The 14,943-nt window shown below is 27.4% G+C and overlaps 1 protein-coding gene across 1 annotated transcript in view; it reads left to right on the top strand.

The window, feature by feature from the left end:
- The window catches only part of LOC142224640 (maternal protein pumilio-like), a 138,246-nt gene extending 126,521 nt beyond the window's left edge, over window positions 1-11,725 (top strand). Inside the window, exons 7-10 of the mRNA XM_075294424.1 lie at window positions 7,575-7,866; window positions 7,932-8,048; window positions 11,626-11,628; window positions 11,678-11,725. Coding sequence (XP_075150539.1) covers window positions 7,575-7,866; window positions 7,932-8,048; window positions 11,626-11,628; window positions 11,678-11,725 — 460 coding nt within the window. The remainder of the gene's footprint in view (window positions 1-7,574; window positions 7,867-7,931; window positions 8,049-11,625; window positions 11,629-11,677) is intronic.
- Window positions 11,726-14,943: the final 3,218 nt, after the last annotated feature.

Raw genomic sequence — 14,943 nt, forward strand, 5'->3', positions numbered from 1 at the left:
CAGCGACAAGAATTTTATAAAAACATTGAGCAGGTACACACGATTTTCATTTTGCGCGTCAGTCGTGTGTTGATTGTTTCTTGGAATGGACGGAGAATACGGAATTATTGTGTTTTGTGTTAATTTATTTATTCAGAAATGGCACGTGGTTTTATGTGAATACAAAAAAGGAAAGTGTAATTGAAAAGAATGTACCTGGTGTTTGTTCTGCATTATGATATAATTTATTTTTATTTGCAGTCACATGATGTCTGCGTTTGTACGTTTGATGGGCACGAAGTAAATATGGAATGATTACTTATTGTTGAAATTGAACCAAACTAGAGTGTGTAAAAATATGTGATGTTTGCTTGCACGACATTATAAATACAAATAAACAATGAATTAGTTTATAAATAAATAAAAACAAATAAATAAAGTTGATTTAGTGTTTTCTTTTCTCAAGTGGCGACCTTTTTTCGACGACGAAAAAAGTTTTTTCATAAAAATCAAAACATTTTAGGTTGTGACCATGTTCTTTTAACTAGAAGAAAAACATTTTGACGAATAACATAACATTTGGGATCGTGACCATTGTCTTTTAATAGAAACAAATTTCTTTTTATCAATATAATAACATTTTAGACGAGGACAATTGTATTTTTCTTAGAACCATGTTCACTGAGCCAACATGGTTGCAGGTTAAAACGTTACATGGTCGCCGCAAAAATAGCTGCTATCATATTATTTTGCTCTTCGAATATGATTGTGACAATCATGTTTCTTCTCTGCGTGTACCTTGTAGGTTTTTGTTTTTCGTTTTCTTGTTAAAGATTTCTTACTTATGTAACTCTTACTCTTAACTTTTCGCTTTTCTTTTCATTTTTGTTCCTGCTGTTTTTTTTTGTTTTAAAATATTTTTTGCTTTGCTTGGCAAATAATGTAACCGGTTTTCGTTTTTTTGCGATTACTTGTCTATGGATGGGAAATAAATATATGACCAGTTAGGTAGTGCTTCTTCGGATGCTGTTGATTTATATTTTATGACTAAGGAAAAAGTTTTTAAACATTTTTTTTTTGCAACCTTAAGCACATTAAATAAATCATTTTGGTGAAAGAGCATTGTTGGATAAATTTCATTTTATTTTATATATATGTATTATTTGACCATAGGATGGCGAAGGGCGGTTTTTAAAATAAGTATTGGCGTTTTTATGTAAAGTGAAATCCTAAATCTTTAGCTCTAGGTGTATATGTTGTAATCTCAGTAAAGACTTCAATAATAAAGGCATCGTTTTGAATTTTGAGATTTATTTGTTTTATTGCTTGGGGGCAGGTTGTGAACGAAAATGAGAGCTACACTGGCTTCGTAATATTAATGAATTAGGCTAACGAAATAAATTCATAAATACAATATTTTTTTTTTGTAGCAGATTTTCTATTTATAAAGCAACGAAACCTTCTTGAACTATTAGCCAACATTTTCATTGTCCCTTTGAAAAAATATCATTATATTATAGACAAATACCCAGCAATGGCTTGAATTGCTCGAAATTTTAATACAATATTTCGTTCAACCAACTTATTCCGATACACTCGACCCAACTTTATAACTCTGTTTTGACATTTTAACATTTCAAACAATATTCGAAAAGTTCTGATTCTCCTCGGACTTTAAAAAAAATGTCAAAAATTACCTTAACTTGTCCCTGACTACTGAGTATTCCCTTCATGGCATATGACCCCAATTAAAATAACATTGCTCTCAATTACTTACTTACACTTGTCGAACAAACTTTCAATTGCGGTTAATAGGTTAACCAAACGATATCCAATAGCCGATGATAAAAACCAAATCCACATCAAATAATAATTGGAAAAATTAAAGCAAATACTATGCAGTAATAACAAAATCAACAACAACATTACGTAAATTTTCGTATAACCCCTGCCGAAGAAACGTGATACCAATGAAATAATAAAAGAACAACTACTGTGATAAAACAAAATAACAATGATTTAACACTAAAATACAAAAAGAAACAAAGCTACAACAAAACCATAGTAGACGCCGCAAACTTTATCTGTTGGATATATGTGCAACACCAAACAAGTTTGTATCTACTCCTTGGCATACCCCCAAAAGCATAAAAACAGGCGATGGCGACGACGATGACATTCATTGATTTCCACCTTCATCGCCAGACAACCTAGTGACCATTGTTTTAAAAGCTTGCACACAAGGCCTGTCTCAAATTTGTGTGTGTCAAAAGTGAAAAACAAGTACCACCATCTGAAATCCTTTTCAACATTTTTTATAAACAAAAAATAATCCAGTTTCCATCATCATTATGTGCTTGTGGAATGAAAAACAAAATTATTTTACAGATATGCAGAGTAAAATTGTGAGTAACTTTACAAATTATCTTACAGAAATTATTTCTATAGAAATAAAATTTTGACAAAATGTGCCATCGAAATAAAATTTTGACAAAATTTTCTATAGATACAAAAATTTTGACAAAATTTCCTATAGAAATAAAATTTTGACAAAATTTTCTATAGAAATAAAATTTTGATAAAATTTTCTATAGAAATAAAATTTTGACAAAATTTTCTACAGAAATAAAATTTTGACAAAATTTCCTTCAGATATAAAATTTTGACAAAATTTTCTATAGAAATAAATTTTTGATAAAATTTTCTATAGAAATAAAATTTTGACAAAATTTTCTGTAGAAATAAAATTTTGACAAAATTTCCTACAGAAATAAAATTTTGACAAAATTTTCTGTAGAAATAAAATTTTGACAAAATGTTTTCTATAGAAATAAAATTTTGACAAAATTTTCTATAGAAATAAAATTTTGACAAAATTTTCTATAGAAATAAAATTTTGACAAAATTTTCTATAGATATAAAATTTTGACAAAATTTTTTATAGAAATAAAACTGTGACAAAATTTTCTACAGAAATAAAACTGTGATAAAATTTTCTATAGAAATAAAATTTTGACAAAATTTTCTATAGAAATAAAATTTTGACAAAATTTCCTATAGAAATAAAATTTTGACAAAATTTTCTATAGAAATAAAATTTTGACAAAATTTTCTATAGAAATAAAATTTTGACAAAATTTTCTATAGAAATAAAATTTTCACAAAAGTTTCTATAGAAATAAAAATTTGACAAAATTTTTTATATAAATAAAAATTTGACAAAATTTTCTATAGAAATAAAATTTTGACAAAATTTTCTATAGAAATAAAATTTTGACAAAATTTTCTATAAATTTTTTTTTGTCGAAATATCTATGTTGAACGACCATCTTTATTATATTTTACGTACTTCAAGGTCGTGCGACTAGGACGAATTTTTCTTCATGTAAAAATGTTCTTAAATTGAATTTTAAGAAATGTTTGTAAAATTTAGTATTTATAGAAATTTGGGAGTTTTGTTATTTAAGTAAAAAATTGTCTAAACGGTGGTTTCCGTCTAATTGTCACAAGATTTTTTTTAACAAAAAATTAATAAATCTTACATCCAAATTTATTTGAATGTGAAATGCTATTTTAATATAATTATTACAAGTGTTGCTTTGGGATTTAATTGTAATTTCTAAAAGATATGACCCTAAAAATATATTTTATTTTTAAATCTATAAGACCTTAACATTTGCAAAGCTATAATATAACGTAAAATCCCGCCAACTTGTCTCACAAAAAGTGTGAATAAGCATGTTAAATATCCCACACGATATGTCATTTAAACATTTATGGAGTGCAATATAAAGATATGTGAAAGATAATTCATTTTCGGTGGCATTAATATACTTATTGTCCCATATAAAGACCAACTTGTGCATGCAATCGTAGCAATAATGTCAATAAAACAAAAGGAAAAAAGAAAAACTAGGTGTTTTACAATAGTATTTACATTATCAAAACAGAAATCTAACAATAAACTAACAATGATTGTAATAACAATCAATTAAAATCTCATAAATCACAGTTTGAACCGCATAAGACAACCGCAAGATCATCTATCTATCAATTTGCACACAATATTCATGGAATGCACAATCATACAAACACCCATGATAATAGAGAGGTAAATAACAAAGTCAAAATCGCAATCCATGAATGGAAACTATATGGGCTATAAAAGTGTCTAATAAACACAACTCACACGATCACAAGTCAGCACAAGCAGCAGCACAGCTTTAGTGACTCAAAACAAAAGACTTAAGCGCCAAACTTGATGTTGATTTCAACAGAGGCGGCGGCAGCAGAGCAAGCACATGGTCTTTATTTGCCGGCTATAGAGAGAGATTTTATTGCTTTGATATGGCAAGCTACCACAAAAAAAAAAAAAAAAAACATCAGACAGACAAATGAGTAGGTAGACTATGAATCAGACAGACATTTTGTGTCGCAGACAAAATGTTAGAAATTTATTTGATAATAGAAAAAAATAATTAAAATACGTCACAGAACATGTATTTAGCGTCTCTTCAAAAATGTCTTTGATATATTTTGTAGCAAACTATACCAACGCTTAAGTTTTAGCAAATAATGCTAATTTCAATTAATTTTTTTTTCTTTACAAAATTTTCTGAAAATTTAATTTTATTGAATTTTATTTAGAACGTTGCACTTTATAAAATATTTTCAGAAAATTTCATTAGAATTTTTTTTTTGGTAGAAAGTTTCATTTCATAGGATTTTTAGTATTTTGCATTTCCATAGGAAATTTTCTGAAAATTTCTTTTCTATAGGAAATTTTCTGAAATTTTCTTTTCTATAGGAAATTTTCGGAAAATTTCGTTGCTATAGGAAATTTTTTAAAATTTTATTTCTATAGGAAATTTTCGGAAAATTTTATTTCTATAAGAAATTTTCAAAAAATTTTATTTCTATAGGAAATTTTTGGAAAATTTTATTTCTATAGGAAATTTTTGGAAAATTTTATTTCTATAGGAAATTTTCGGAAAATTTTATTGCTATAGGAAATTTTCGGAAAATTTTATTTCTATAGGAAATTTTTTTAATGTAAAATTTCGGAAAATTTTATTTCTATAGGAAATTTTCGGAAAATTTTATTTCTATAGGACATTTTCGAAAATTTAATTTCTATGGGAAATTTTCTGAAAATTTATAGGAACTTTTCTGAAAATTTTTTTTTTATAGAAACTTTTAATATTCTTTTAATATTCAGTTCGATAGGATATTTTTGGAAAATTTATTTTCTATAAGAAATTTTCTAAAAAATTGTATTTTCTTTATGAAATTTTCTGAAAACTTCGTTTCTATAGAAAATTTTCGGATCATCGGTTTTATAGGAAACTTAAAAAAAATATATGAATTTTGTTTCCTATGTAAAAACCTTTGGAAATTTTCATAGGAGATGTTTTTTTTATAAGAAGATGTTATTATTATTTAAGAAAATAATGGAAATTTCTATAATATTTTGTGAATTTTTCTTTTTCTAAAATTTTAATTTTATAAAATTTTTGGAATGTTTGATTTCTATACGATATCTTCAGAAAATTTTTTTAGGAATTTTGTTTAGCAAATTTCATTTCTATAGGAAATTTTCTGAAAATTTCATTTCTATATAAATTTTCTGAAAATTTTATTTCTATAAGAAATTTTCAAATATCTTCTTAACATTTCATTTCTATAGGAAATTTTCTTAAAATTTCTTTTTTATAGGAAATTTTCTTAAAATTTCATTTCTATAGGAAAATTTCCGAAAATTTTATTTGTATAGGACATTTTTTGAAAATTTCATTTTTATAGGAGATTTTCTGGAAATTTCATTTCTATAGGAAATTTTCTGAAAATTTCATTTCTATAGGAAATTTTCTGAAAATTTCATTTTTATAGGAGATTTTCTGGAAATTTCATTTCTATAGGAAATTTCCTAAAAATTTCATTTCTATAGGAAATTTTCTGAAAATTCCATTTCTATAGGATATCTTCTTAAAATTTAGTTTCTATAGGAGTTTTTTTTGAAAATTTCATTTCTCTATGAAATTTTTGGAAAATTTTATTTCTATTGAAAATGTTTGTATAATTTCTTTTCCGTTTGAAATTTTGTGAAAATGTCTTTCATATCTATTTTTTCTGAAAATTTAATTTTTATAAGAAATTTTCTGAAAATTTCATTTCTATAGGATATCTCCTGAAATTTTCTTTTCTTCTTAAACTTAAATTACTATAGGGTATCTTCTTAAAATTTAATTTCTATAGGAAATTTTCTGAAAATTTCATTTCTATAGGAAATTTTCTGAAAATTTCATTCCTATAGGAAATTTTCTGAAAATTTCGTTTCTATAGGAAATTTTCTAAAAATTTCATTTCTATAGGAAATCTTCTGAAAATTTCTTTTCTATAGGAAATTTTCTGAAAATTTCTTTTCTACAGGAAATTTTCTGAAAATTTCATTTCTATAGGAAATTTTCTAAAACTTTCATTTCTATAGGAAATTTTCTGAAAATTTCGTTTCTATAGGAAATTTGCTGAAAATTTCATTTCTATAGGAAATTTTCTGAAAATTTCATTTCTATAGGAAACTTTCTGAAAATTTAATTTCTATAGGAAATTTTCTGAAAATTTCATTTCTATAAGAAATTTTCTGAAAATTTCATTTCTATAGGAAATTTTCTGAAAATTTCATTTCTATAGGATATCTTCTTAAAATTCAGTTTCTATAGGATTTTTTTTTTTGAAAATTTCATTTCTCTATGAAATTTTCGGAAAATTTTATTTCTATTGAAAATGTTTGTATAATTTCATTTCCGTTTGAAATTTTGTGAAAATGTCTTTCATATCTATAGAAAATTATCTGAAAATTTAATTTCTTTAGGAAATTTTCTAAAAATTTCATTTTTATAGGAAGTTTTTTGAAAATTTTATTTCTATAGGAAATTTTCTGAAAATTTAATTTCTTTAGGAAATTTTTGGAAAATTTCATTTCTCTATGGAATTTTTGGAAAAATTTATTTCTATTGAAAATGTTTGTATAATTTCTTTTCCATTTTTCCATTTTGTGAAAATGTCTTTCATATCTATGAAAATTTTCTGAAAGCTTTATTCTATAACATTCTTAGTGAGTTTATATCACATGATGTGATATAAACTCACCCCAATGTGAACTTACTTAACATTTGTCCCAAATTGAAATTGCTGTTGAATAGCATTATTCATTCCCTTTTATGACATTTGCATCATAATGTTATCTAGTTTAGAAACCATTGCTGGGAAAATATGTGTCTTTTGAGGTGTGTTTGTCTTTGCTATGAAATTTCCCCTTAAATATCCCTATATTAGGGAATTACACTTCAGTCGTGAACTCAATGGTTTATGGCTAGACTACAAAGAAATATTTCCCCTTATCTGAGACACGAACATTTTACAAATATGCTTGTAAACATATAGAGGGAACTATCAACATGAGACTCTGGTGTTGTGCTTTTTAAACTATATTCGAACTAATGTTATTTACTCGAAAATGGTTTTAGTTTTTCTACCTTTCGAACTTGAAAATTTTAATTAACATTGAAATGTCTACTTCTCTATTTTATTTACAGCCGCACACCAGGTTCCCGCCAACCATCGCCAGCCGAAGAGACCCTACCACGTCCGCCAACCCTACTCGATCCCTCTCAACATCCAGCATTCCCTCCACATGCATTTAATCATATGTTGGGAGCTGCTGGCATGGATCATCCGGGTAATTCATCGGGTGCCAATAGCGGTGCCGGTGGTCCCGGTTCACAAGGACAACAAATGAATTCATCATTTCCTCATCATCAGATGCCACAAATGAATCAATTACAACCTCCAGTCATGAATGGTGTGGGTGGTATGCAAATGGCACAGGTACGAATGTAAAACATAGTGTTTTGTTGTGCGTTTACAAATTTAACGAAAATTTCTTCTTTTAGAGTCCCATGATGAATCATCAAGGTCAAGGTCCAAATCAAATGGAATCTCCTGGTAATCTATTGCAGCAACAGCCTCCAAATTTTGATGTACAGGTAAGTGGACAAACTATTTTTTGGGTTTAATTTTGGAAATGGTTTTAAAAGTGTTTATATTAATTGTTGACGCGATTAGCAGCTATTTTACTTTTTTACCCTCCACCATAGGATGGGGGTATATTAACTTTGCCATTCCGTTTGTAACACATCGAAATATTGCTCTAAGACCCCATAAAGTACATATATTCTGGGTCATGGTGAAATTCTGAGTCGATCTGAGTATGTCCGTCCGTCCGTCTGTTGAAATCACACTAACTTCCGAACGAAACATATAAATGGAGCCCCAAATTTGGCTTAAGGGGACTCCAAGAGAAGCAAATTTCATCCGATCCAGCTGAAATTTGGTACATGGTGTCACATATGATCTCTAACAACCATGCAAAACTTGGTCCACATCGGTCCATAATTATATATAGCCCCAATATACACCGATCCCCCGATTTGGCTTGCGTAGCCTCGAAGAGAAGCAAATTTCATCCGATCTGGCTGAAATTTGGTACACATCGGTCCATAATTATATATAGCTCCCATATAAACCGATCCCCAGAGTTGACCTCCGGAGCCCTTTGGAAGAGCAAACGTCATCCGATTCGGTTGAAATTTGGTACGTGATGTTAGTATATGGTATCCAACAACCATGCAAGAATTAGTTCATATCAGTCCATAATTATATATAGCCCCCATATAAACCGATCCCCAGATTTGACCTCCGGTGCCTTTTGGAGAAGCAAAATTCATCCGATCTGGTTGAAATTTGGTACGTGGTGGTAGTATATGGTATTTATATTTATTACAAAAATTGTGTGATTGGAAATCGATTTATATGAGGGATATATATATAACTATAGACCGATATGGACCTAGTTAGGCATGGTTCATAATTGTATATAGCCCCCATATAAGCGACCCCCATATTTCAATTCTGGCTCTCTACCACGTATGGACTAACTCACGTTAGAAGTTTTAAGATACCACAACCCAAGTAATTCGACTGTGGATGACAGTCTTTAGTACAAGTTTCTATGCAATCCATGGTGGAGGGTACATAAGATTCGGCCTGACCGAACTTACGGCCGTATATACTTGTTTGTTTTGGTCCGTATAGTGACTTTGATTAGCGCCTATAAAGAGCAAATATGCTTGGTTCCTGCCTGTAGGGACGTGTTCTCGATGTCCTCGAATCAAGAGATGGAAAAATACAAGTTTTAAGAAAGTATTTGTTTGAGCGAAAAAGTACTTTTCACTAAATTTCAACAAAAAATCCATTGGAAGATTATTGTCAAGAGCTTCTATAAAGTGAATTTTAATGAAAATAAAATTTTGTTTGCCAACTCCTAATTTTTATTATTTTTTTAGTTGTATATCCGCTTACAAAGACTACCGTAGTATTGTAATCACGGTTGCCACAGTTGGCAGAATTCTAATGTTTGGTACATTGGTAGAATTCATGGTACTTTATAAATTTTCTTTAGATAAATAAAAATTAATTTTTTAGACAAAATTATCTAATAGAAATAAAATTTTGACAAAATTTTCATCATAAATAAAAATTTGACAAAATTTTCATCATAAATAAAAATTTGACAAAATATCTATAGAAATAAAATTTTGGCAAAATTTTCTATAGAAATAAAATTTTGACAAAATTTTCTATGGAAATAAAAATTTGAAAAAAAATCTATAGAAATAAAATTTTGACAAAATATTCTATAGAAATAAAATTTTGACAAAATTTTCTATAGAAATAAAATGTTGACAAAATTTTCTATAAACATAAACTTTTGACAAAATTTTCTATAAAAATAAAATTTTGACAAAATTTTCTAATGATATAAAATTTTGACAAAATTTTCTATAGATATAAAATTTTGACAAAATTTTCTATAGAAATAAAATTTCGACAAAATTTTCTATAGAAATAAAATTCTAACAAAATTTTCTATAGAAATAAAATTTTGACAACATTTTCTATAGAAATAAAATTTCGACAAAATTTTCTATAGAAATAAAATGTTGGCAAAAAATAAAATAAAATTTTGACAAAATTTTCCAAAAGAAAAAATGTTGACAAAATTTTCTGCTGAAATAAAATTTTGACAAAACTTTCTGATGAAATAAATTTTTGCCAAATAATAATTTTTTTGGTAAGATTTTCTCCAAATGTTGGTAGATTATTTTTGTCTCAAGTTTCGACCGTGACCGTATTTTAGTACACGATCGATAAATTCTAGAAAGTTTGTGTGGAAGCGTAATATAGAATCGCTTGTTTTTTTCGACTAAAACATTCCTGAAATTCAATAAAATCGTGTTTTTGACTATGGCTTTTACAAAATCGAGATTTTCTTTCCGCTTGACCGTGTATGTTTTGTTAAATTTGTAAAAGACTATTAGCAAATAAGTTTGTTAAAGACTTTCTCAAAATATTAAAATATTTGGTCAAAACTGTACCATAAATTCGATATCGGGTCAAAAATGTCTACACAAAAGGTACTAAATCATTTGCGGGGGTACTACGTTACTGACCAGGGTCAAAAAGTATTGAAAAAAGTACTATAGTACTGTATTTTAAATCCTTGCCTCGAATAGGCTGGCATGGTTGACCGCATCGAATGCCTTCGATAGGTCAAGCGCCACGAGGACCGTGTCCTGTGGCACGGCTTTGGCTGACTGAGTCCCTTATTATGCATACTGAAATGGCAAAGCCTCGGTTTTACTATGCACATTGCCGAATTCATGTTGATAATTGGCAGCTGGGAAAATTCTCCACAAGACTGCACACAACAAATATTTTTGTTTGTCTTCAGTCACATAATTAATTGATTCAATTAGTTTTTAATTGAAATGTCTTCACTTATAGAAATGATAGTATCAATTAAAATTGCAATTAAGTGATACTATTAATTAATTAAGTGATACTATCAATTGCAATTAAGTGATACTATTAAATTTTGTGATTGATTTTTGTTTCAATTAAAAAATTTTTTGAATCAATTAAATTTTTAATTTAATATGTTTTTAAAACTCAAGATTTTAATTGGAAAAATTATCTGTATGTGGGGAAGAGTAGTGCCTCAAGACGGACTACTGGCGAGAGAAGCGAAATCGGTCGGTACGATTCACCATTGCTCGAGTCTTTGCCGCCGAAATTACGGCAGTATATTCTTACCTTACTCTCCAAAACCATTGAGTGGGCTAAAATATGTATGCAATATGATTTTGAACCATTATTGGTACTCTGGAACTATTTGCTCAACAGACTGCAAAACTGTAGATTGGATGAAGTTTCCGCTACACAGAAAAATATGCCCTAGAGTTTCAAGAGTTTTCGACAATATCTGGTCATATTGCAGACTGGGTCTCAATATCATTTTTTTTTTACTTCAATACCAAATTGCATTGATTAGCATACTATTCATTACATAAAGCTGGTCATAGTTTCCAGTCTCGGACAGTCCTTGAATATTTTCTCCTATCTTCTAATCACTTCAATTGATACTCGTATACTTTTTTCATACCTGAGACCCCCTTTGGCTTTTGGAAACATGCAAACTTCCTTTGTATTCTCTTCATTTGAATTAATTTATTTTCGTCTTTTTAGATGGTCATGATCAAGCTTTGATTGAATTATTTATGTCCTTTCTTCACTTCAGGAATATATTAATGTTCATTTGATTTCCTTGTGGAATTATCAAATGTAGCATACATGTAAGGTAGTTTGTTGTGGTATCACACATGAATGAGCTGTGACTCACTCGAGATGAACAAGTACAGTTTTGACCAACACACCCCAGTTCTATGGTGGCCAAGTGTAAAGTGGTGTTATTGAAAGTTTTGTAGGAAATCAGAGCCATCAGCATTTTTTGAATTCCTTTTTTCGCATTCACATTTCTTTTGAGCAGTATGGTCGAGGAGGGATACTCTAGCTCAAGGGAACAATAGAAATTTTGCTCTCCTTACATATTGGTTAAAGCATTTAGTTTCATACACACTCAGCTAAGGGTGTGGTGTAATGCAATCCCTTGGAATAAATTTGGATTTTTTTCTGATTGCGCTTTTGTAATGAAATGCAGTCAATTTTACTCGAAATTCACGTGTCTATGTTCTCTTTCCTGTTTGGTTTCCTTTTTTTCTTATCTTTCCATTCATGTTTTCACTTTGAACCATATGTGTGGAAAGTTTTGTCTATATTGATTTTGAAAGGGTTTACAGGACAATTGCCTTCTTGCCAAGGGGCCTAAAAGGATACTAGAAAAGGGAGAATAGCTAAAGAAGCAACCAAACTTCCATAGCCTTCGGACTGTGAAGTAACTAACCAACTTCTCCGGAACATCGATTTCAGCATTGTCCGTAACCACTTACTTGAATACGTTGTTGTTGTCATTGGTCATGCCAAAACTAGCTCACCACATCATGTGTTGAATGTCAAATAGAAATTTGCAGAGACTTGGAATCTAGAAGGCAGAAAAAGGGATTTCATTTTTTTTATTTTCGGGAAATACTGCAATAGAGTGAATAAAAGCCTTGCAAGATGGAAGAAATATGATAAATTCAAAACGCATATTTACCATGTCTATCTGATTAGAAATTTTGTCAAAATTTTATTTCTTATAGAAAATTTTGTCAAAATTTTATTTCTTATAAAAATTTTTGTCAAATTTTTATTTCTTATAAAAATTTTATCAAATTTTATTTCGTATAGAAAATGTTGTCAACATTTTATTTGTTATAGAAAATTTTGTCAAAATTTTATTTCTTATAGAACATTTTGTCAAAATTTTATTTTTTATAGTAAATTTTGGTAAAATTTTACGTCTTATAAAAAAACTTTATTTTTTATTGAAAATTTTGTCAAAATTTTATTTCTTATGGAATATTAGAATATTTTGTCAAAATTTTATTTCTTGTAGTTTTTTTCTCAAAATGTTATTTCTTATAGAAAATTATGTTAAAATTTTATTTTTTATAGAAAATTTTGTCAAAATTTTATTTCTTATAGAAAATTTTGTCAAAATATTATTTCTTATAGAAAATTTTGTCAAAATTTTATTTCCATAGAAAATTTTGTCAAAATTTTATTTCTATAGAATATTTTGTCAATATTTTATTTCTATAGAAAATTTTGTCAGAATTTTATGTCTTATAGAAAATTTTGTCAAAATTTTATTTCCTATAGAGAATTTAGTCAAAATTGTATTTTCTATAGAAAGTTTTTTCAAAACAAAACGAATGAAAGAAGCACGCTCAAAATAAACCCAGCCAACTGCACTCAAATCGATGATTTGACGTTGGCAAAGGAAAAGAGATATGTTTGTACGAATTTATTTCGGCATAAGCCGGCTATCATGTAAAACCTTTTTTCAGAGGGTTCAAGTGTGGTTCATTGTTGGGTTTAATGAACTGCCTGAATTTATTCTGATAATTGGTTGATAGTTTTGCTGCAAGTAGAGGAATGCTGATGAGGAGGTGGTAATTCCGAAACGTGCGTCCATCCAACCATCTTGCAGTCTAAAGGGCTTTGCCCAAATAAATTTGACAAACATTCTTTTCCTCTGTTGGTTAAGCTACACTTGTAGTTTAGTCAATGTATGGTTTTAAGCTGAAATAAAAAACAACAACAATTTTATTTTTCCTAGAAAATTTTGTCAAAATTGTATGTCTTATAGAAAATTTTGTCCAAATTTCATTTCCTATAGAAAATTTTGTCAACATTTTAAATCTATAGAAAATTTTGTAAAAATTTTAAATCTATAGAATGTTTTGTCAAAATCTTATTTTCTATAGAAAATTTTGTCAAAATTTTATTTCCTATAGAAAATTTTGTCAAAATTTTATTTCCTATAGAAAATTTTGTAAAAATTTTAAATCTATAGAAATTTTTGTCAAAATTTTATTTCAAAATTTTGTCAACATTTTATCTCTATAGAATATTTTGTCAAAATTTTGCTTCTATAGAAATTTTTGTCAAAATTTTATTTCTACGGTAAATTTTGCCAACATTTTATTTCTATAGAAAATTTTGTCAAAATTTTGTTTCTATAGAAAATTTTGTCAAAATTAATTTTTTTTATAGAAAATTTTGTCAAAATTGTATGTCTTATAGAAAATTTTGTCAAATTTTTATTTTTCCTAGAAAATTTTGTCAAAATTTTATGTCATAGAAAAATTTGTCAAAATGTTATTTCCTATAGAAAATTTTGCCAAACTTTTATTTTCTATAGAATTTTTTTTCAAAATTTTATTTTTCCTAAAAAATTTTGTCAAAATTTTATATCTTGAAAATTTTATCAAAATTTTATTTCCTATAGAAAATTTGTCAAGATATTATTTATAGAAATTTTTGTCAAAATTTTATTTCTTATAGAAAATTTTGTCAAAATGTTATTTCTATAGAAAATTCTGTCAAAATTTCATTTCCTATAGAAAATTTTGTAAAAATTTTAAATATATAGAAAATTTTGTAAAAATTTTAAATCTATAGAAAATTTTGTCAAAATTTTATTTCCTATAGAGCATTTTGTCAAAATTTTTATTTCTTATAGAAAATTTTGTCAAAATGTTATTACTCGTAGAAAATTTTGTCATTTTATTTCTAAAGAAAATTTTGTCAAAATTTTATCCAAATTTTAGTTCTTATAGAAAATGTTGTCATAATTGTATTTCGTATAGAAAATTTTGTAAATATTTTATTTCTCATAAAAAAATTTTCAACATTTTACTTCTTATAGAAAATACTGTCAAAATTCTATTTCTATATAAAATATTGTCAAAATTTTATTTCTATAGAATATTTTGTCAATAATTTATTTTTATAGAAAATTTTGTCAAAATTTTCTTTCTATAGACAATTTTGTCAAGATTTTATTTTTTTATAGAAAATTTTGTCAAAATTTTATTTCTTATAGAAAAATTTGTCAAA

Source organism: Haematobia irritans, chromosome 1 (assembly GCF_050003625.1).
Source record: "Haematobia irritans isolate KBUSLIRL chromosome 1, ASM5000362v1, whole genome shotgun sequence".
Taxonomy (NCBI): domain Eukaryota; kingdom Metazoa; phylum Arthropoda; class Insecta; order Diptera; family Muscidae; genus Haematobia; species Haematobia irritans.